This window comes from Hyla sarda, chromosome 5 (assembly GCF_029499605.1).
Source record: "Hyla sarda isolate aHylSar1 chromosome 5, aHylSar1.hap1, whole genome shotgun sequence".
NCBI lineage: Eukaryota > Metazoa > Chordata > Amphibia > Anura > Hylidae > Hyla > Hyla sarda.
The window spans coordinates 96,350,302-96,371,475 of record NC_079193.1 but is presented as its reverse complement, the minus strand read 5'-3'; the positions used below and the strand labels follow the sequence as shown (position 1 = coordinate 96,371,475).

Sequence of the window (21,174 nt, the reverse complement as noted above, 5' to 3'; positions counted from 1 at the left end):
TGTAAACGCTGCATGTTTCATCATCTCAAAAGGAAGGAACATTATTGCTTTCAGCATCTCAGAACACAAGGATTTGGACTGTGTTATCAAACACATCATTAATATTTCTAAATTCAGCTGGAAGCCTATTTAAGGAAAAAATGACACAACCTTCTAGCCAAAAGTATTTTTCTCTGTCTTGCCAAAATGTATGCCAGAGGGATAAAAACATTAGCTATTTTTGTACTTAATATACAAGTCAAGTTGCTGGATAACCATTATATATTTGGAGACTTACTGTTTACCGTATTTATCGGCATATAACACGCATTGGCATATAACACGCACCCTTATTTTAAACATAATTTAACATAAATGTCTTGGAAACTCTAAACTTGACCTACCCCTTTATCAGGCTCTGCGCCACATAATTTTCCTCCTTCTGATTATCCCTGTGCCAAACACATCGTTCCCCTCAATGCTCCCCACATTTTTCCCCTTACTGATCCCCCCCACACATCTTTGCCCTCACTGATCCCCCCTCCTCACACATCTTTCCCCTCACTGATCTCCAGCACATCTTACTCCTCACACATCTTTCCCCCAGCTGATTGTACCACATCATTTGTACCACTCTGATCCCCTACTTGTATTTTGTTTTTTCCCCTACCTGGTCTGCGTGCTCCAGTCATTGTAGCCACCACTGTTTTAAAGCAGCCGGACTGCAGATCCTGAACAAACAGCCGGTGCTGCGACCACTCTAAATCACTGACCGGCGATGGCTGTCAGGACATCTACCCCCACTGATCCCCCACTTGTATTTAGGTTTTTTACCCCTTACCTGGCCTGTGCGCTCTGGCAGGCTCAGGTTCCGGTGGTATCTGGGGCAGACTGCGCACTGACGGGTGATGTCCTCTGTGTGGCATCAGGGACATCACCTGTCAGCCCCAGATGCCAGCAGAACCTGAGCCTGCCGAAATGCACCGGCTGTTTGTTCAGGATCTACAGTCCGGCCAATGCCACTTTAAAACAGTGACCAGCGGCGTCTGCAATGACCGGAGTAGGATTTATCGGCATATAACGCAGGTAGGGCTTTAGCTTAATATTTTAGTTTAAAAAGTGTGTTTCATATGCCGATAAATATGGTATATATGCACAGCGATCAGCCATGGCATTAAAATCACCGGTCAAGTAAATAACCTTAATTATCTCATCTTTATGAGATAAAGGCAGGAAGTTAAACATTGAGCAAGTATAAGGATCTGAGCAACTTTGACAAGGCCAAATTATAAATGCCAGACAATCAGAGACCATATCTGAAACAGCAGGTCCTGCAGGGTGTTTCCACTCTTGTGTAATAAGTACCCACCTAAGTGACCCAAGGAACAACAGGTGCATGAATTTTTGCTGCCTGTAGAGGGCAAAGGCTAGCTCACCTAATCCAATCCCACAAAACACCTATTGTATCAAATATAGGTAACAAGTTAATGCTTACTTTCTACATATGACACTATTAGCTGCAGACCAATCATGCCCATTCTGACTCCTGTTTGCTGCCCAAAGCATTAAATATGGTTAGGTGAGAATCAGAAGTGTTGACCTGGCTTTAAAATTCACAGACTTTAAAGCGGTATCAATAATTTTTTTACTCTATACTGCTAATTTCTGATTGGTGGGGTTCCCTCGCCCAATGTCCCTGCCAACCAACTGTCCATCGGTTCCATTGTGCCAAGAAGTACACAGTGAATGCAGCCCAAAGTCCAGGTGTTTGTACCCCACCACTCAGATATTGGTAGCCTACTATGAGGGAATGATATTAAAAAGTCATGACAAATACCTGTGGGATGTGTTAAAAAAATAAATAAAAGAAACAGCAACTCTAACTTTGGAGGCTACTGCTAACGTGTTGGTGCCAGATAGCATAGGACACATTTGGAGGTCTTGACATTCTTTTAATGGTCTAAGGCTGCTCTGATGTCACACGAAGAATCTACATGATAATTGGCAAGTGGACTATTATGGCTGATTGGTGTATTTTCTATGTAAACAATATATATAGAACACTGCATAACCAGTACGAAAAATATGCAGCCCAAGTGTTGTACTGCATCTCAGAGTTAAATTTTACTGTACCATTTATTCCAAGTGTTCTAAACTGTCAGGTTCAGTGTGGGCAGTAAGAATATATTTACAACCTGTCTGCCATATAAACAACTCTGTGTCAAATATTTAATCTCCCTATGTAATCCAATCTATTGTAGACCTGTGTTCTGATAAATACTTTGCCATTTGGTGCTTAATAAGATTTATTGTTTCTACATTACTGGTTTATACTGAGCTTCAGCCGCAGAGTACAACATTATTTAACAGTATGATAAATCCCTTTTCATCTGAGGTGTAGTATTTTTCTCCTAAATAATCAAATCAGTCGTAGATTACTAACAAAATAAGACATTACACAGTAACAATCTAAGTATCGATTCAAGAGAAGTGAGGGCCCTGCTCACATGAACTTAAAATCTATGATTGAAACAAAAAGTATGAAGTGAAGATTAAATCAAATGAAGAATTATTTTCAAATGAAGAATTATTATATAACTTTCATATATTTTTGCATATAATTGTATTGTAAAGTAAAGTCCAGAAAACTCGAGGCAGCAGTTTATTCAAATATGTATACAGGCTAAATATACACAAAAAACATTCTTTGACATATGTTTGACAATGGTCTGGGAGCACAGAGATAAGGATATGTAGTATCAATATAATGTACTCCACTTTTTTGGGTGTATTTTTTGTGACAGGATACCCCTGTTAGCAATAAAGGGTGTAAAGATACTCCCTGGTCATGGTCCGAGTGTATGAAGCGTGCTCACTGTTTGGTTTATTGAAACCACATGATAAATGGTATAAAAGTAAAAATGAAAAAACACCAGAATTGGTCATTTCTGGTCGTTTCAAATATCAGAAATTTAGTTTTTTTCTCAATGACATAAAATAAAGATAACATGTTGCTTTTACCATAAAGTGTTCTAGGTAGAAGCAGAATCCCCCAAAAGATGCCACATTTTTATTACTTCACCCCACAAATAATTTTTTTTGCTTCTCCATAGATTTTGTGGCAACATAAGTGATGTCATTACAAAGTACAATTGGTTCTGCGTAAAACAAACCCTCATATGGCTATGTAGGTGGAAAACTAAAAGTGTTATGGCTATTAAAGGCAAGGAGGAAAAAATGAAAATGCAAAAATGAAAAATTGCTGCGTCCTCATGGGGTTAAGGTTGACATAAAAGAATTCTCCTGTGTAAACTTAACTTCTTTCATAACTGAACAAAAAATGCTGCACTTTTTAGAATGTGAAAATGTGTTGGATGATATTTCATCAAATAAACAGCTTTACACAAGCATTGTGACAGACATTTCCTTTTTATATCTGAATAACTGCAGGTACAAAGCACAAAACAATGGTGGAGGCCAGGAATGGAAGCGGAACAATTAAAGCCTTTCCTCGAGCAGGTGTAAAAGGCAGGGGACCTTTAACTAAGGGGAATACTGGTCTTCAGAACAAAACTTTTCACTGTGAAATTTGTGATGTCCATGTTAACTCTGAGACACAGCTCAAACAGGTAACAGCTTACAAAATATGTGACACAAATGTAGAAAACCAGACAAGGCTGCACATCCACATCCTGTATAGAAATAATTTGCTCCTTTTTTTATTTTAATTTTTTATTTTAGATATCTTTATTCTTTCTTCATACATCTTTACAAATTATTATTTCATCAAACAAAAAAGGAAAAAACCCTAAGCAAAATCATTTGCTCCTTAACATATTTATAAAACTAACAGGTCATGGTGCATTATGATAAAAATGTAGTCGCTCACCACATCACGGCCACCTGGATAAAGCAGGTCCTTAACTTAAAATGGCATATGGCTGGGAAGCAACCACCACCATTGCCCATTGGGGGTAAAAAACAATGTCTGAGCATTCTTAATACTGCTCAACCTTGTACCTGGCTATGGACTGCGCCCCCCCCCCTCCCCCCACAGACACAGTACTATGGCAACAATGGAACAGCACCAATGGGAACAGATGCTTCTAGTCTGGGGTCTGGAAGACTGTTAGAAACGGACTCTGAGTCATTTCCCCTATGGGTACTGCTGTGGTGATCCCACGTTTATTTGAGTGGTGGGTTTGACTAGCATGCATCTTATTTATCAAGAATTTCACAGAGCTGCCGGGACATTTTTACTTGCATTTTAGACGCTACAATCAAATTTATTGCGGTGTCTAAGGGGTTAAAGCCGGGCATCACCGTGACTGGTGATGTCTGGCATTAGAGACGGATCCTGGTGGCAGATAGCCACCAGGACCACTCAGCTATGACCCGCGCTCAGCTCCTGAGCACGTTTCATAGAAAGGGAGTGGGACGCTGTCATCCACAAGAGGTTAAATGTTGAATTGTGGAAGGTATAAATTATTCTCATGCCTACTGGTAGGTGGTGTAGCTTTGCACCTAAAAAAAAGTACCTGAGACATAGTTCACTTTGACCACTTCCTTTGCTAGAGAGTTTTAAAGTCTCACTGCTCTTACAGTTAAGAATCCTCATCTGTTTTGGTGTAGAAACATTCTTTCCTCTAGACGTAGAGGATGCCCCCTTGATATAGACAAAGTCATGGGTAGAAATAGATCATGTACTGTAGTCCTCCCATTCCCTGTATTACTCTGTTTGCCCATGTTTGAACCCTCTCCAGCTCCACTATATCTTTCTTGTACACTGGTGCCCAGTACTGTACACAGTATTCTATGTGTGGTCTGACTAGTGATTTGTACAGTGGTAGAATTATTTCATTTTCGGATACATCTTTGCTAATTTTGATGCATTTTGGACATGATTGTGGTTTGGCTGGTATAAAATAGTTAATTTGCATGCAAAGTGTTATATAAGCAATAATGTATTTATTTAATATATGGTTCATTTCTAATCCTTAGATGGGGAATGTCATTGGAATTGTAGCCAAACTGCTTTACCTATTACTTTGCCAGGACAATTCCAATTCAGCTTTTAAATGAAACTTGTGTTTGGCAGTCTGGTTGCCAGGAATCTACTGCATATCAACCCTATACTCTTTGTAGGGTTGTCGAGCAGTACATCCCTAGAAACCAGTCTATCCAAGGATTAGCATTGAAGTGAAGACAGAGAAGAGGCAAGGTGTCTCAGCCACATTAGCTGTTCCATTCTCTAAATCTTACTGTTGTGATAAATACTTCTGCAAAAATAATATTGGGTTGAGAACCTCAATACATTCTCATGAGGTCAATAATGAAAAAAATCTTTAGATAAGGCAGTAATGCCAACGTGAACTAGTAACTGTTGGATTGAATGTGCTCAGACATATCAAAATGTATGCCAATGTATGGGAATTACTGTCTACAAACAGAACTAGACTCAAATGTGTAAAAGTCTGGCCCAGGTTTTATTTTAACCTAAGCTAGAATTATCTACAGACCATGTAACTTCTTGAGCTGAAGTATGCTGTGCATGGGAGAGACTGGAACAGGTGTTGGCCAAGACACTAATACATTGTTAATACTAAAATAGCTAAAAATGTTATAAACACCAAACAACACTTAGAGAAGAAAGTGATCGCAAAATAAAATCTCAGAGATTTGTGATTGATGTCAGCTTTTTAGGTTGTGCAAAAAGTTCACAGATCAAGCTGAGTTTTAAGAAACAAGTGAAGAAGAAAGAAACAGGGGGGGGGAGCAGTGGTGCATAGTTATTGTCTATTCATGTGTATAACAGCTGTGAATATTGTTATCCTATAATATGCAGCAGATGAGGAGGCAAAAACCTTAGTGTGCCTTTTGGGCAAATATATATCTCACTCTGACAATTCTTTCTTACTCTGAATATATTAATTATTATTTACTCTACTGGAGAAAATTGTGTTAAGCCCCTTATATTGATGGATAGAGCAAACTCATAAATGTTGAATTGTTTGGTTTTAAGAAGAAAATAAGGGAACTTATAAGATAAATGGCGAGTGATATATATATATATATATATATATATATATATATATACACAATAAAGTAGGTATGGGTATATATACGGATATATATATATATATATATATATATATATATATATATATATATATATATGTTTTTTCTTAGAGAGAGTTGTAGAGTACCAATGTTGTCTCGCTATTTTACAATAGAATGTTTCAGTGTTCCAACAGAAATATTCTTTATGGACACATAGGCCTACATTTACTAAAACTGTCTAATTCTTTTATATAGACTATATGGCGTAAAGGGAAATCAAAAATTAAATGGAGTACCCTGACTAAAAAGAAAGAGTGGGGAGGAGTGGGTTTACCTGATCTTAGGAGGTATCACGAAGCTGCAACTTTTACATTAATGTTAGATTGGGTCCATCATAAACAGTCTAAAAGATGGGTGGTTTTGCTGTCGGACCTGTCCCCAATTGGATTAGAAGCAATCATGAAGGAGGAGAAACAACGAATACAGGGTTGGCCGCAATTCGTGACCAATGCATTTAAGGGGTAATCCGTTGCTCAGCGTTTGGAACAAACTGTTCTGAACGCTGGAGCCGGCAACGGGAGCTTGTAATGTCATAGCCCCACCCCCTCATGATGTCACACACTGCCCCCTCAATGCAAGTCTATGGTGTTTTAAGCTAAACATAGCTATGTTCAGCTTGAAACATGTCAGAGTTTCACTGTATGTTTTTATTGACGGTTTATGCTTTTGGATTTTTAAATTGTATTATACAAGTCTTGCTTTTTAATTGGATGTCATAATAAATGTGACTTAAGTCATTTAAGAAAATTATGCCAGACATTTCTTACATTTGCAATAGTTAATCCAGTGATGGAAATTTAATTGTAAAGATAGAAGATGACTACCAAACACAACAGCTTCAGAAGTTATTTATTTAGTTGTTTATATTATTTCTTTTTTGTTTGTTTTATCTTTGTAGTTGTGGAATGGAAATACATTGTTAAAAAGCAGTGTACATTTTAGCAGTTTTCTCTGTAGCTACGGCAGAGGTTTAGCTATAATTTACCACCTTTTACTCTTTATAGGTTTAATGCCAGCATTCTTTAGGCACCACTAAACTCAGCTCTAAGGCAGAAAGACAGCAATCCTAATAATGTGAAACTGCTGGATATAAATCCTGTTGTTTTTTCTCACTGTAGTCTAAGCTTGATATTCACATATTATTTTGTGCCTTCGGGCTCCCTGAACCTGTCTTATAACATGCAGGAGATCCTCCACATAACATTTTCCTATAGAGATGTGTAGGCACACAAACCTCTAAAGTTTTCATTAACAGGGTTCATTGGAAACATTGCCTCAGAAAAGATTTGTAATGCTACAGATAGAGGAACTGTGATAGTAACTATTTATACCTGTATGTATCAATGCATTGTGATTGCCCATGAGAAATTTCATCTTTATATTATAAAATGTATGGGAATACACAATGATACGGCTGCATGAACTCATAAATGCTGTTCTCAAGATTTGCGAGAATATTTTCTATGCTAATATAAAAATATTCACTGAAACTATCAAATCCCATGCATTTTTATACTTTTGTGTATCTCCAATGGTTCCTCACATCCTTGTACCGTACAAGCAGCACATACAACAATAACACTGCACCCAAACTGTACAGAAATGTTTAAAATGCCCTTTGACATGTCACAGGAACATGTAAAAAGTTTTAATCAGTTGGGGTCTCAGTGGTGAGACCCCCCACCAATCAGAAGAAGCAAGAAAAAGCAAACGGTAGTTCCACTTTACTCCCTGACATGCAGCAATCTACACCCTGTGGCCCAATTAGAAGTCTAGTGAAGCAGGACATAGAATGCTGTGAGCCAGGGAGTTAAAGGGGTACTCCAGTGGAAAATATTTTTTTTTAAATCAACTGGTGCCAGAAAGTTAGACAGATTTGTAAATAACTTCTATTTAATTATCTTAATCCTTCCAGGACTACCTGCTGTATACTACAGAGGAAATTCTTTTTTTTTTTTTTTTTTCTTTTCAGTCTGACCACAGTGCTCTCTACTGACACCTCTGTCCATGTCAGGAACTGTCCAGAGCTGGATAGGTTTGCTCTGGGGATTTGCTCCTGCTATGAACAGTTCCTGACATGGACAGAGGTGTCAGCAGAGAGCACTGTGGTCAGGCAGAAAAGAACTACACAACTTCCTGTAGTATACAGCAGCTTATAAATACTGCAAGGATTAAGATTTTTTTTTATAGAAGTAATTTACAAATCTTTTTAATTTTTTGCCACCAGTTGATTTAAACAAGTAGAGTACCTCCTTAAGCATGCTACCTTTATTCTTTTGGATATATTTCATTCCAGCTCTTGTATTCAGTGTCCCGGAGGTTAGCATATGCATCACTACATTACTACATTTCCTGGGCTAGGTGCAGATGCTCAGCGCACTGTACTGGAGCAGGTACTCCGGCCTTTGACAGATTCACTGAACTGGACTAAACATGAATCTCAGGAGATTTACTCATCTCTAGTAAATATAAATATATATATATATATATATATATATATATATATATATATATATGATTTCTCCTCACAAAACCTTTTTTTGTCCATATCTACCAATAAGAACTCAGCTTTCATTGTTTAAACTGCCTTGAAAAAAAAAGTTGTACTGTGATTAGTTGCTATGGGCAACAAGACCAGTTTTGTAATTAAAAAGCTTAAAGAAATAATAAATAATCCTAACAAAATGAATAGCAACATTCTTTATCTTTTCATCTCTTGCAGCACATAAGTAGTCGAAGGCACAAAGACAGAGCTGCTGGAAAACCACCAAAACCTAAATACAGCCCCTACAATAAAATCCAGAAAACAGCCTCTCCGCTTGGGGTAAGTTAAAAACTAAGCAATGCAGTATAAACATGGAAATATCATACACACTCAAATGTAATATGTCATCAATAGAGAGTAAATAAACAAAGACAGAATAGCACAACAATGAGGGACATTTACTAATGGGTTTAGTCATTTTTTTCTTACTATGTTTGTCGCTAAATTGTCGCTATTGCGACTACGCAATTTTTCGTGTAACTTTCTCTCGGAAGAGCTTGAAGAGCACTTTTTTTTTCCCCGCTTGATTTAACCCCTTAAGGACTCAGCCCATTTTGGCCTTAAGGACTCAGACAATTAAATTTTTACGTTTTCATTTTTTCCTCCTTGCCTTCTAAAAATCATAACTCTTTTATATTTTCATCCACAGACTAGTATGAGGGCTTGTTTTTTGCGCGACCAGTTGTCCTTTGTAATGACATAACTCATTATATCATAAAATGTATGGCGCAACCAAAAAACACTATTTTTGTGGGGAAATTAAAACGAAAAACGCAATTTTGCTAATTTTGGAAGGTTTCGTTTTCACGCCGTACAATTTATGGTAAAAATGATGCGTGTTCTTTATTCTGAGGGTCAATACGATTAAAATGATACCCATTATTACATACTTTTATATTATTGTTGCGCTTAAAAAAATCACAAACTTTTTAACCAAATTAGTACGTTTATAATCCCTTTATTTTGATGACCTATAACTTTTTTATTTTTCCGTATAAGCGGCGGTATGGGGGCTCATTTTTTGAGCCATGATCTTTACTTTTTTTTGATACCACATTTGCATATAAAAAACTTTTAATAAAATGTATTAAAAAAGTAGGAATTTTGGACTTTTTTTTTTTTTTCGTTCACGCCGTTAACCGTACGGGATCATTAACATTTTATTTTAATAGTTCAGACATTTACGCACGCGGCGATACCAAATATGTCTATAAAAAAATTTTTTACGCTTTTTGGGGGTAAAATAGGAAAAAACGGACGTTTTACTTTTTTATTGGGGGAGGGGATTTTTCACTTTTTTTTTACTTTTACTTTTACATTTTTTTAAATTTTTTTTTACACTTGAATAGTCCCCATAGGGGACTATTCATAGCAATACCATGATTGCTAATACTGATCTGTTCTATGTATAGGACATAGAACAGATCAGTATTATCGGTCATCTTCTGCTCTGGTCTGCTCGATCATAGACCAGAGCAGGAGACGCAGGGAGCCGGACGGAGGAAGGAGAGGGGACCTCCATGCGGCGTTATGAATGATCGGATCCCCGCAGCAGCGCTGCGGGCGATCCGATCATTCATTCAAATCGCGCACTGCCGCAGATGCCGGGATCTGTATTGATCCCGGCACCTGAGGGGTTAATGGCAGACGCCCGCGAGATCGCGGGCGTCGGCCATTGCCGGCGGGTCCCTGGCTGCGATCAGCAGCCGGGATCAGCCGCGCATGACACGGGCATCGCTCCGATGCCCGCGGTTATGCTTAGGACGTAAATGTACGTCCTGGTGCGTTAAGTACCACCGCACCAGGACGTACATTTACGTCCTGCGTCGTTAAGGGGTTAAGCTAGTTTGGATTTTTGACTTGCAGTGGTCACGAATTTATTAACTGCGACAGTCGCAAAAAAGTCACAAAGGCTAAAAAACTTGACTAAATGTACCCCACCAAAGTTTTGGAATACTAAACGGAACTATGTAAGCAAAGAATAGGCCATTAGTCGTTGTGCATTTTTGTAAACAAAAATGTTGTTTATTTTTCAAATTTAAACACATATGTATAGTTTGAAATAATCTGCTGTCAGAAACTCTTAAATAAAGCAAAAGTGATTTTACCTTTTTTTTCTCCTTTTTGGTTCATTGCTTTTTTTGGTTTAAGGAAAACTTAAAACAGTAGGGTCAATACTTTTCGAATACAACATCCTCTTTGGGTTTGCTTTTTTAAAATTACAGCAGTTTCCCGTAGAGGGAATGGGCATTGCAATCTTACGTGCTTCAAAAATTGCAAAATTGGAATATCTGCAAATTGGTGGGCTATAAAGTAACAAAACTCAGAAGATCCGGTGATGGTTAACATCGCCGCCCTTTTTTATAGGTAAAAGCTCTATGCACAAACCATAGCAATCAAGGTTGTTGTTCAAGTGTGCGTTTAGTTGTTTTAAATGCATACGCTGCATTGCGGGCGCCACTGAGCCTTCACCATCCGAAACTTCAGAGGAAGGGGGAAGCGAAGAGCCAGCATCAAAATCCTGATTAACAGTTGTGCCAGACATATTTTCCAATAATACCTCAGCAGCAGTAGGTTGAGCAACATTACGGGTTTTGGACTTACGCTTCCCACTAATATGAGCCATTTAATTAAGCCTGTAGTAGATTGAGTAAAATGGGTTAAAAAAAAACAGAGATCTACACCAAAAAAGAAAGTCCAGAGAGAGAACAGACTGCCTGACCAAGTCATACAGCAGAAACTAGTAAATGACAATTTTTTCAACTACATGAAGTAAATTTCCCGCTTTTGACTACGTGCGACAAATTAATTAACGCCGTGCGACAATTTAGTAAATTTGTCGCACGTAAGCAAAAATGAAGTAGAAAAAAAAGGGTAAAAACATAGTCAAAGAATAGTAAATGTCCCTCAATGTGATTCTCAAATGTGTACCAGATATGCCAGTATTTATTTCTCATTAAAGGGGTACTCCGGCCCTGAGACATCTTATCCCCTTTCCACAGGATAGGGGATAAGCTGTCTCACCACGGGGGTCCCGCCGCTGGTGACCCCCGCAATCTTGTCTCCAGCGGCGGGACCCCCGCAATCTTGTATCCTGTTTGAGCTGCACGCCGCGGTGCCAACTCACAAACAGCCGGATGGCGACCACGGGGCCGGAGTATCGTGACGTCACGACTCCGCCCCATGTGACATCACCCCCTGCCTCCACCCCTGCTATGCAATTTTATGGGAGGGGGCGTAACGGCCGTCACGTCCCCTCCCATGGACTTGCATAGTGGGGCCGGGGGGTGACGTCACACAGGGGCGGAGTCGTGACATCATGATACTCCGGCCCCATGGTGGCTACCCAGCTGTTTGGGAGCTGGCACCGCGGCATGCAGCTCAAACAGGTGGGTGGCGAATACTAGATTGCGGGGGTCCCCAGCGGCTTTGGATTGGGGATAAGATGTCTCAGGGCTGGAGTACCCCTTTAACAGTTTTTTATTTCAAGAAACACAAATAGAAACAGGAGAAGCAAATGTATTAAAAATGCAAAGTGGACCGAGGTCCGAAACACAAACAGGAATAATATGCACCATAAGCAGCGTGCAATAAGAACAAGGGAATAGACCAAACAGGGGTTGGTAGGGAGGGGCTATGCCAGTATTTCTTATTTTATCATCCTCTTTAGGAATTATTATGAGACTATGTTCACACACCATTTTGTGAGCCTCATTTTAAGCCATACGCTACTAACAAAAAAATAAAATAAAAGACATATGCACAAGATGTCCAAAAAACCTTATGGGGAAAAAAAAGCTCACAAAACTGTGTGTGGTTAAAGGGGTACTCCACTGGAAAAAAAAATTTAAATCGACTGGTGCCAGAAAGTTAAACAGATTTGCAAATTACTTATATTAAAAAATTCCAATCCTTCCAGTATTTATCAGCTGCTGTTATGATCCACAGGAAGTCCCTTTCTTTTTGAATTTCCACAGTGCTCTCTGCTGACACATCTGTCCATTTTAGGAACTGTCCAGAGCAGGATAGGTTCTCTATGGGGATTTACTCCTACTCTGGACAGTTCCTAAAATGGACAGAGGTGTCAACAGAGAGCACTGTGGTCAGACAGGAACAAAATTCAAAAAGTACTTCCTGTGGATCATAACAGCAGCTGATAAGTACTGGAAGGATTAAGATTTTTTAATAGAAGTAATTCTGGCACCAGTTGATTTAAAAAATTTTTTTTCCAGTGGAGTATCCCTTTAAAATAAACTTACCAAAACTTTTGCGCTTGAGATTTGTAAATAGTAGTTACTACAGGTCACTTGGGTAATAATATTTTGAGCTCATACTTGTCCAAACTATTACATTAAGCCTATGTTTCCAATCATCAAAATGTTGTAATGTGGTGTAAATCTTAGATAGAAATGAAATATTAAAATTAAATGAAAATGTATACTAAAATTGCACTTTAGTACAAGATTATACAAATTGGGTCAAAAGAGTATTGGCAGCACAGTTTACCTATATACCCCTCATACAATATACCTTTCAGATAGGAACACATACAGCATTTGAGAACTCACAGCTTATGAATCAACCAAAGGTCCCTAGATAAATTGATAATTCACTGAAGTGGATAGAGGATAAATAAAGTTGAACTTTTAATGTATGAACTAAAAATAAATCAAATGTTTTCCCACAGTGTTGCTAAAAAAATGCATAACTTTTTCAAAGAGACTAACAAGAGGCACTAAGGGGGAATTTATGAATATTTCCACAAGAGAACTGGCATAAGTTTTAAATGCTCTCATTTCTTGAGGATAATTTTAAAAATGTTGAGAAAAATTAGGCTTCTGCAAACATCTGTGACCTTTGCACACAAGAAAACTGTCATGCAAGCCTTGGTTTATTCCTAAATGCCTAAAAAACCCAATGGCAACTTCTATGGAGGATCTGAGCTGAGTCCTGCATTTATGATTGGCCAACACCCTCTATTAGGAGCTTATATATAGAGATGGCTACATATGGTGACTGGTGTGTAATATATGCAGTGCATTATGATTAATAATAATCAACAGGCTAAAATTGACAATATGACATGATCATGCAAGCAAACTATAGAGATCACAATGTGAATTTAAGTGAAGAAAACAGACATGGACGCAAATCCACAATTTGTATTTTGATCTACTTGCTTCTCAGCCATAAATTCAAAAACTAACAGGTTGTTAGTATACATTTTGATCAAAAAAGTACAAGTCCACTCGCCACGTCAAGGCCACCTATTTAGAGTTTTTCCCTAACATCCCTAGCATAAAATGGCGTAGCACTGGGCGGCGACAACATTACCAGGTTTCTAATCCAGACTAAAACTTCCAACATGGAGACAAGGGTGTTTTAATCTGTACACATTAGATAAAAGTAGATTGTTAGTTGAACAACTGTTGAACAATCTATTGTCTGGGGAACGTTTTCCAGATACAGCCATACACAAATGAGTCTATATTGGGTGTTAAAAGTTTTTTAAACTGGTCATACATGATCAAACTATCTTTCTGGAAATATTATGGGACCATTCTGAGACTATGTTTATGGAACCATGCTGAGACTATGTTAGAATTTTAAACCTAATTAGAAATTGAAAGCATTATAATTTTTAGAAGATGAGGTGGAAACAACGAAAGTGGCAAATTTAAAAAACCCAGATGTCCTGAAGGGGGTTAACAAGCTTCTGTAATTCTTACATTGAAATAATGGATGTTTTTTTTTTTTAAACAGTGTGCAATGAGAGTCACTTTTACATAGACTTTCGATGTGAACATTATTAGATTAAAAATAGATCCGCATTTTACGGATTTTGCTATTCATTTTACACTGTGTGAACAGAATATGCACACTGAAAAAACTGAGCTCTCAGAAACGACTTGTATAATATGATAAATAACACTTTATTGAAACATTCTCTGAAAAAACAGCACTCGAAATCTGGACACATTTCAAGGGCAAAGTCAGGGCCGCCAGAGAGGAATCATTTACAGCTAAGAGCACTCTTATTCTAAACAGTAACCAACCATTTCTTAATCCTCCCAATAATGTGATAACTGGTATAGGGTCTGGGGTTCTCGCCCATCAGTGGGGTTGCATTAATATCTTCTTATCGGTATGCTATTCCGACCAGACTCAATTATTACATAGTATGCAGGCAAACTACTGCATGTCGGCAAAGGGGAAACACCTTAAGTGCATATGTGAATACAAGTCATAAGGTGCCTATGTGCTTACCCATACTGATTGTGTTCCTTGGCACCCCTACACCATTTCGTGTTGCCACTTTCTCAAGGGGCCGCTCAGTGGCAACACGAAATGGCATAGGGGTGCAGAGAAACATGATCAGTATGAGTAATGTTTAAATAAAGTGTAATTTATTTTATTATACAAGTGGTTTCTTAGAACTCAGTTTTTCAGTGTGTATATTTAACCATAGAGTTCCCCCTATTATTATATATATGATCATGATAGACACAATGGATATGTGATGATAAATAGTAGGAGGTGTCATTTTGGATTTATTTGTTTGAGACTGAGTGAACATAGCCTTAAATTGTTCCTATTTTGGTACACCTACACCTGGAAGTACATACCACACAGTAAAATCTTACTCCAAAAGATTGTTGATGTTTGTTAAATGATCTTTGAAAATGAACTTAAGGGGGTAATCCGCCCCTGGAATCTTATCCCTTATACAAAGGATAGGGGATAAGCTGTCTGGAGGCAGGGCTCATCATGCCCCCTCCCATAAACAGGAATGGGGGGGCGAGGCATGGGATCATGACCACGGCCGCCCGAACCCAGCGTTCTGAACAAAAATGTTTAGAATGCCAGTTGCCACCCGTAGATAATGAGCTGTCCCAGTGGCCAGAACCCCCATGCTCAGACATCTTATTCCCTATCCTTTGGATAGGGGATAAGATATCACGGGTAGAGTACCCCTTAAATGGCAGGCTGGGTTCACACAGCTTAAAATGTGGTGCATATTTGCACCATTTGTCCTGGAAAAAGTGCCCTGCACATTTTCTGGGAAAATCGATGCATAAACTTAAATGTGTTATGTTAACCCAGCCCTATAACTGTTAATTCATTATTTTTTTTACAATGATATATTTTTGTTAATAAACAAATAATATTTCAGGGCTAAACTAATGGCAGCATTAGATTAATTCATTAATATGTGTTCATACCAGGGGCTTAGCTATAGGGGTTGCAGAGGTAGCAGTCGTGCAGGGGCCCTGGTGCCTAGGGGGGCCTTAAAGCATGTCTGCCGCATAAGAAACCTGTATTATAAATGGCACATAAGGCCCTGTTGCAGATTTTGCATTGGGACCCGGAAGATACAAGCTACGCCTATGGTTCATATATCTCCGTTACTGGGATGAGGTTACAATATAAGCCAACTTCAGTATGTATAAATATTGCATTATGTTTTTTACCATTTAGTTTCCAGCAGTGTCTTTGGTTAACTCCACTTGAGTTTCTGTAATTGTTTGTAAGCTTGTTTTTCTTGAAATTAGCAGCTCCTTTGATAGAAATTATTATCTTGAAAGAACATCTTTTCAATGTTCTCTGTCATTCCATGAAAGTACTGTAACTACAGCTATTAAAACATGCTTAGAAGAATGGATTTTGTCCTCCAGGGTGTTTCACTGTAAAATTGAGATAAGCTCTCCATAAAACCATTTTCTCTTATCTAAATACAGCATGCCTGCTGCAAAGGAATAAACATATATATTGATATACATTATTATTGAACTTATTTATATTCTATTATACATGTAAATTCATTAAACAATCTAATAATTAAGACATACAGTACTTATTAGTTTATAAAGTTTTCTTGCCTAGAACCAGAGAATTCCATGTTCAAGTTTACACTCTCTTTATTTTTATTCTCAGTGTTTTATTAGTTTTATTCGCTAGTGTTGCTCCTTTTACTTCTTCTAAATTGTTCATTAATCTTAGAGAACATAAGAAATTTATCAAAGTCTTATTCCACCTCTGTGCAATGAGTAAAGAACTAGATTTGTTAACAGAAGTCGGATATTTTTAAATGCCAACTAAGCAAGTGTGTAGTCAGAATGAACTCATAATAATATAACGTGCAGAAATGTTATGTATTCCTTGAATTAAGAATTAATATAATGCTTGTGAAGGTGAAGTGAAGGTTTAGTAGAATACTCATTTTATTTATTGATAGATTACATGAGCGTTTTCATTTTGCAACATTTTTTCCCCTACTTCAGAAAAATGTAACGCCATATCTCATTGGGTGTTTTCATCTAGGAACAAATGCCACAAACTCTTCAGTCCTCACTACTGTATTTAGGGCATTATGGTCCATATATAAAAAAAAATGACTAATGCAGATTGATATTGCACACAATTTTTTTACTAAAAGACTAAAACCATTCTGTAAGTCATTTTCTTAAGCATTTGTATAGATGATCAACTAAATGGAAACTCTTGTTGTATAACCATGATCATTGCTTAGTATTTGGATCTAGCTGGTTTTAAAGGGTACCTCTCATCAAATAAACTTTTGATATATTTTAGATTAATGAATGTTGAATAACTTTCCAATAGCATGTTAATGAAAAATATGCTTCTTTCTATTGTATTTTTCCTGATCAGTCCTGTCAGCAAGCATTTCTGACTCATGCTGGAGTCCTAAACACTCAGAGCTGCCAGCATGCTTTGTTCACAGTCAAACAGGCTGTGAACAAAGCAGGCTGGCAGCTCTGAGTGTTCTCCTTTGTGAACAAAGCAGACTGGCAGCTCGTAGTGTTTAGGACTCCAGCATGAGTCTGAAATGCTTGCTGCCAGGACTGGTAGGGAGACCCCTAGTGGTAATTTCTTCAAAGTGGAAAATTTTATAGAAAGAAGCATATTTTTTAATAACATGCAATTGTAAAGTTATTCTGCATACATTAATCTATAAGATATCAAAAGTTTTTTTGATGAGAGGTACCCTTTAAAATAATAAACAATTTTTGCATTAACTTTTACACTATATGTTTGTAGTCAGGGGTGTAGCTATAGAGGTAGCAGAGGTAGTAGTCGCAACGGGGCCCTGATGCCTAAGGGGGCCCCAAAACACATCTGCCCCATAAGAGACCAGTAGTATTGGCATTTAGGGCCCTGTTGCAGATCTTGCATCGGGGTCCATAAGCTACAAGCTACACCTCTGTTTGCAGTCCACATCCATTAAATGAAGATATGTGTCCTTAGGGAAGATCACCAAGCTGGATAACAAAGTCTTTTAGGCCAAGCAATGCTTCCTGGGGGATAAATAAGTATATACAGTACTCTAGATCTCCTGTAGATGCAAAATAGTTGTAGAAGCAAAAATTAGTTCCACATTTTTTGCAGAAATATTACCTTACAATGCTTGACCCAGGGATTAAAGGGGTACTCCCTTAAACAGATTTGTGAATTACTTCTATTTAAAAATTTTAATCCTTCCAGTACTTATCAGCTGCTACATGCTCCACAGGAAGTTCTTTTCTTTTTAAATGTCTTTTCTGTCAGACCACAGTGCTCTGTGCTGACACCTCTGTCCATGTCAGGAACTACTAGGAGTAGGAGCAAATCCCCATAGAAAACCTCTCCTGCTCTGGACCGTTCATGGACAGAGGTGACAGCAGAGAGCACTGTGGTCAGACAGAAAATAAATTCAAAAAGAAAAGAAGTTCCCACACTTTTTTTTCCAGGACTTGACCCCTGGCTTGACCCCTTAAAGAGCCTTAAAACATGGGAGGGCATTATAAGCCTAACCAAAATCTTCTCCAATAGAAAGAGAACCCATGTGAAGATAGCAGTTTTAGGGGTTAAGCCCATCATTATTGCAGATCAGTGTATTGTCTGGCTGGGAGAAAGACCTTTGATGTAGGTCTTAAAGGGGTACTCGGCTGGAAAACATTTTTCTTTTAAATCAACTGGTGCCAGAAAGTTAAACAGATTTGTAAATTACTTCTATTAAAAAATCATAATCCTTCCAGTATTTATCAGCTGCTGTATACTACAGAGGAAGTTCATTTCTTTTTGAATGTCATTTCTGTCTGACCACAGTGCTCTCTGCTGACACCTCTATCCATTTTATTAACTGTCCGGAGTAGGATCATATCCCCATAGCAAACTTATCCTGCTCTGGACAGTTCCTGACAGTGGTGTCAGCATGATAGTACTGTGGTCAGACAGAAAGGAAATTCAAAAAGAAAAGAACTTCCTGTGGACCATATAGCAATGGATAAGTACTGGAAGGATTAAGATTTTTTAATAGAAGTAATTTACACATCTGTTTGATTTTCTGGCATTTAAACTTTATTAGCACTGACTAATTTTTTTTTATAAACTCTTGTATGCATAACAAACTATTAAACTGTATGTCCTTTTCCTTCCACAGATAAAATTAGCCTTTTCTAAACAACGTCTAAAGCCATTAACTACACAGATACTACCAAACCCTTTGGCGGCGGCAGCAGCAGCCGCTGCAGTTGCTGTGAATTCACCATTTAATCTCCGAACTACATCAGCAGCTACGCTTTTTCAGACTTCAGCACTTCATTCAGCACTTCTGCGGCCAGCTCCAGGGCCAATACGGACCACCCACACACCTGTATTGTTTGCTCCTTATTGAACACTAAGCAGGGATAGTTGTACTGCAATAATTTCTTTTTTCAAAACAAAATAAAAAAAGACACAAATAAAGAAATAAAAGAACTATGCAGTGTTTATTTTTAGTTTGAGATAAACATAAGCCAGAAATTTTTCATAGTTAAAACTGCTGGAGACAAGAACGGTTGTTATTTCCTAAATGAAAGCATTACTTTGTGTAAAGTAATTCTGCTGTATTATTGTTGTGACTAAAGAAAATCACCTATCGCTACATGACTAGCACTACATGGGAAGGATTGGCATTCACTGCTCATGTGCCACTGGCCAGATCTATAAGATTTCGGTGGTAGCATATAAGGGTTGTGACGTCAGGCAGATGTCTCACTGTTTGTTAATGTTAATAAAACATTTATCCATTAATGTCCTCCCTATTCATTTCGTGCTTCCCTAGACAACTGCAGGAATGGGTTATTTCATCTGTGACAATTCTTTAAAGACACAAAAATAAATATTTGCTGCTTAGTAAAAAAACAAAAAAACAAAAAAAAAAAAAAAAAAAAATATATATATATATATATATATATATATATATATATATATATATATATTACAAATTTATCTTAGTACAGCTAGGATCACCAAGAGCCCCCATCAGTTCAGATGTTTTTGTAGTTTAAAGGGGTATTCCAGGCAAAAACTTTTTTTTATATATCAACTGGCCCCAGAAAGTTAAACAGATTTCTAAATTACTTCTATTAAAAAATCTTAATGCTTCCAATAGTTATTAGCTTCTGAAGTTTTCTGTCTAACTGCTCAATGATTATGTCACGTCACGGGAGCTGTGCCTAATGGGGGAATATCCCTTGCATGATGGGAGAATACCCCCATAGGAGCTAGACAGCTCCCGGGACGTGAGTCATCAGAAAGCAGTTAGACAGAAAACAGCAACTCCACTTCAGAAGCTAATAACTATTGTAAGGATTAAGATTTTTTAATAGAAGTACCGTGTATACTCGAGTTTAAGCCGACCCGAATATAAGCCGAGGCCCCTAATTTTACCCCACAAACCCAGGAAAAGTTATTGACTCGACTATAAGCCTAGGGTGGGAAATACATCATCTCCCCATGTAATCATCCAGACCCCCATCATCATCCCCCCCCTTCATCATCACCGCCTGTCAATCCTTTCATCAATGGTCTTCAACCTGCGGACCTCCAGATGTTTCAAAACTACAACTTCCAGCATGCCCGGACAGCAATCAGGTGTCCGGGCATGCTGGGTGTTGTAGTTTTGAAACCTCTGGAGGTCCGCAGGTTGAAGACCACTGCAGACTTCATCATCATCCATCCCCGCCCTCCATCCTTTTGTTTTGTATTCACCTCCCCTCGGCGGGAAGTTAGGGTGAGCTTGTCCGGGCCATCTATGCTGCAGGGACCATCCGGAGGGGAGGATTAGTCATTGCGGGCTGTCCATTTTCACCGTGGGGGCCTCTTCTCCTCATCCGGCCCCAGACTAGTGACGTTGCCTTGACGATGACGCAGAAGGACGTTGGTAATGAACGTACCTCTGCGTCGTCGTCAAGGCAATGTGACTATTCTGGGGCCGGGCCCGAAGCGCGGAGAAGAGGCCTCCCCGGTGAAGATGGCAGCCCGGAACCACTATCCCACCGGACGACCTCCTCACCGGACAGTCCTGCAGCACCGGACCAGCGCCGAGCGGAGGCGAGTACTGTACAGAACTAAAGGGGGTGAGAGGGGGCTGGATGATGTCGAAGGCCGCAGTGGTCTTCAACCTGCGGACCTCCAGAGGTTTCAAAACTACAACTCCCAGCAAGCCTTGCTGGGAGTTGTAGTTTTGAAACCTCTGGAGGTCTGCA

At 38.5% G+C, this 21,174-nt stretch overlaps 1 protein-coding gene across 2 annotated transcripts in view; it reads left to right on the top strand.

Moving 5' to 3' along the window:
* Nucleotides 1-19,802, top strand: part of ZNF385D (zinc finger protein 385D) — a 350,029-nt gene extending 330,227 nt beyond the window's left edge. For both annotated transcript variants that reach the window (XM_056519969.1, XM_056519970.1), the window contains 3 exons: nt 3,430-3,608; nt 8,822-8,923; nt 19,086-19,802. In XM_056519969.1, coding sequence (XP_056375944.1) covers nt 3,430-3,608; nt 8,822-8,923; nt 19,086-19,319 — 515 coding nt within the window. In that variant the 3' untranslated portion in view covers nt 19,320-19,802. The remainder of the gene's footprint in view (nt 1-3,429; nt 3,609-8,821; nt 8,924-19,085) is intronic.
* The last annotated feature ends 1,372 nt before the right edge of the window (nt 19,803-21,174 follow it).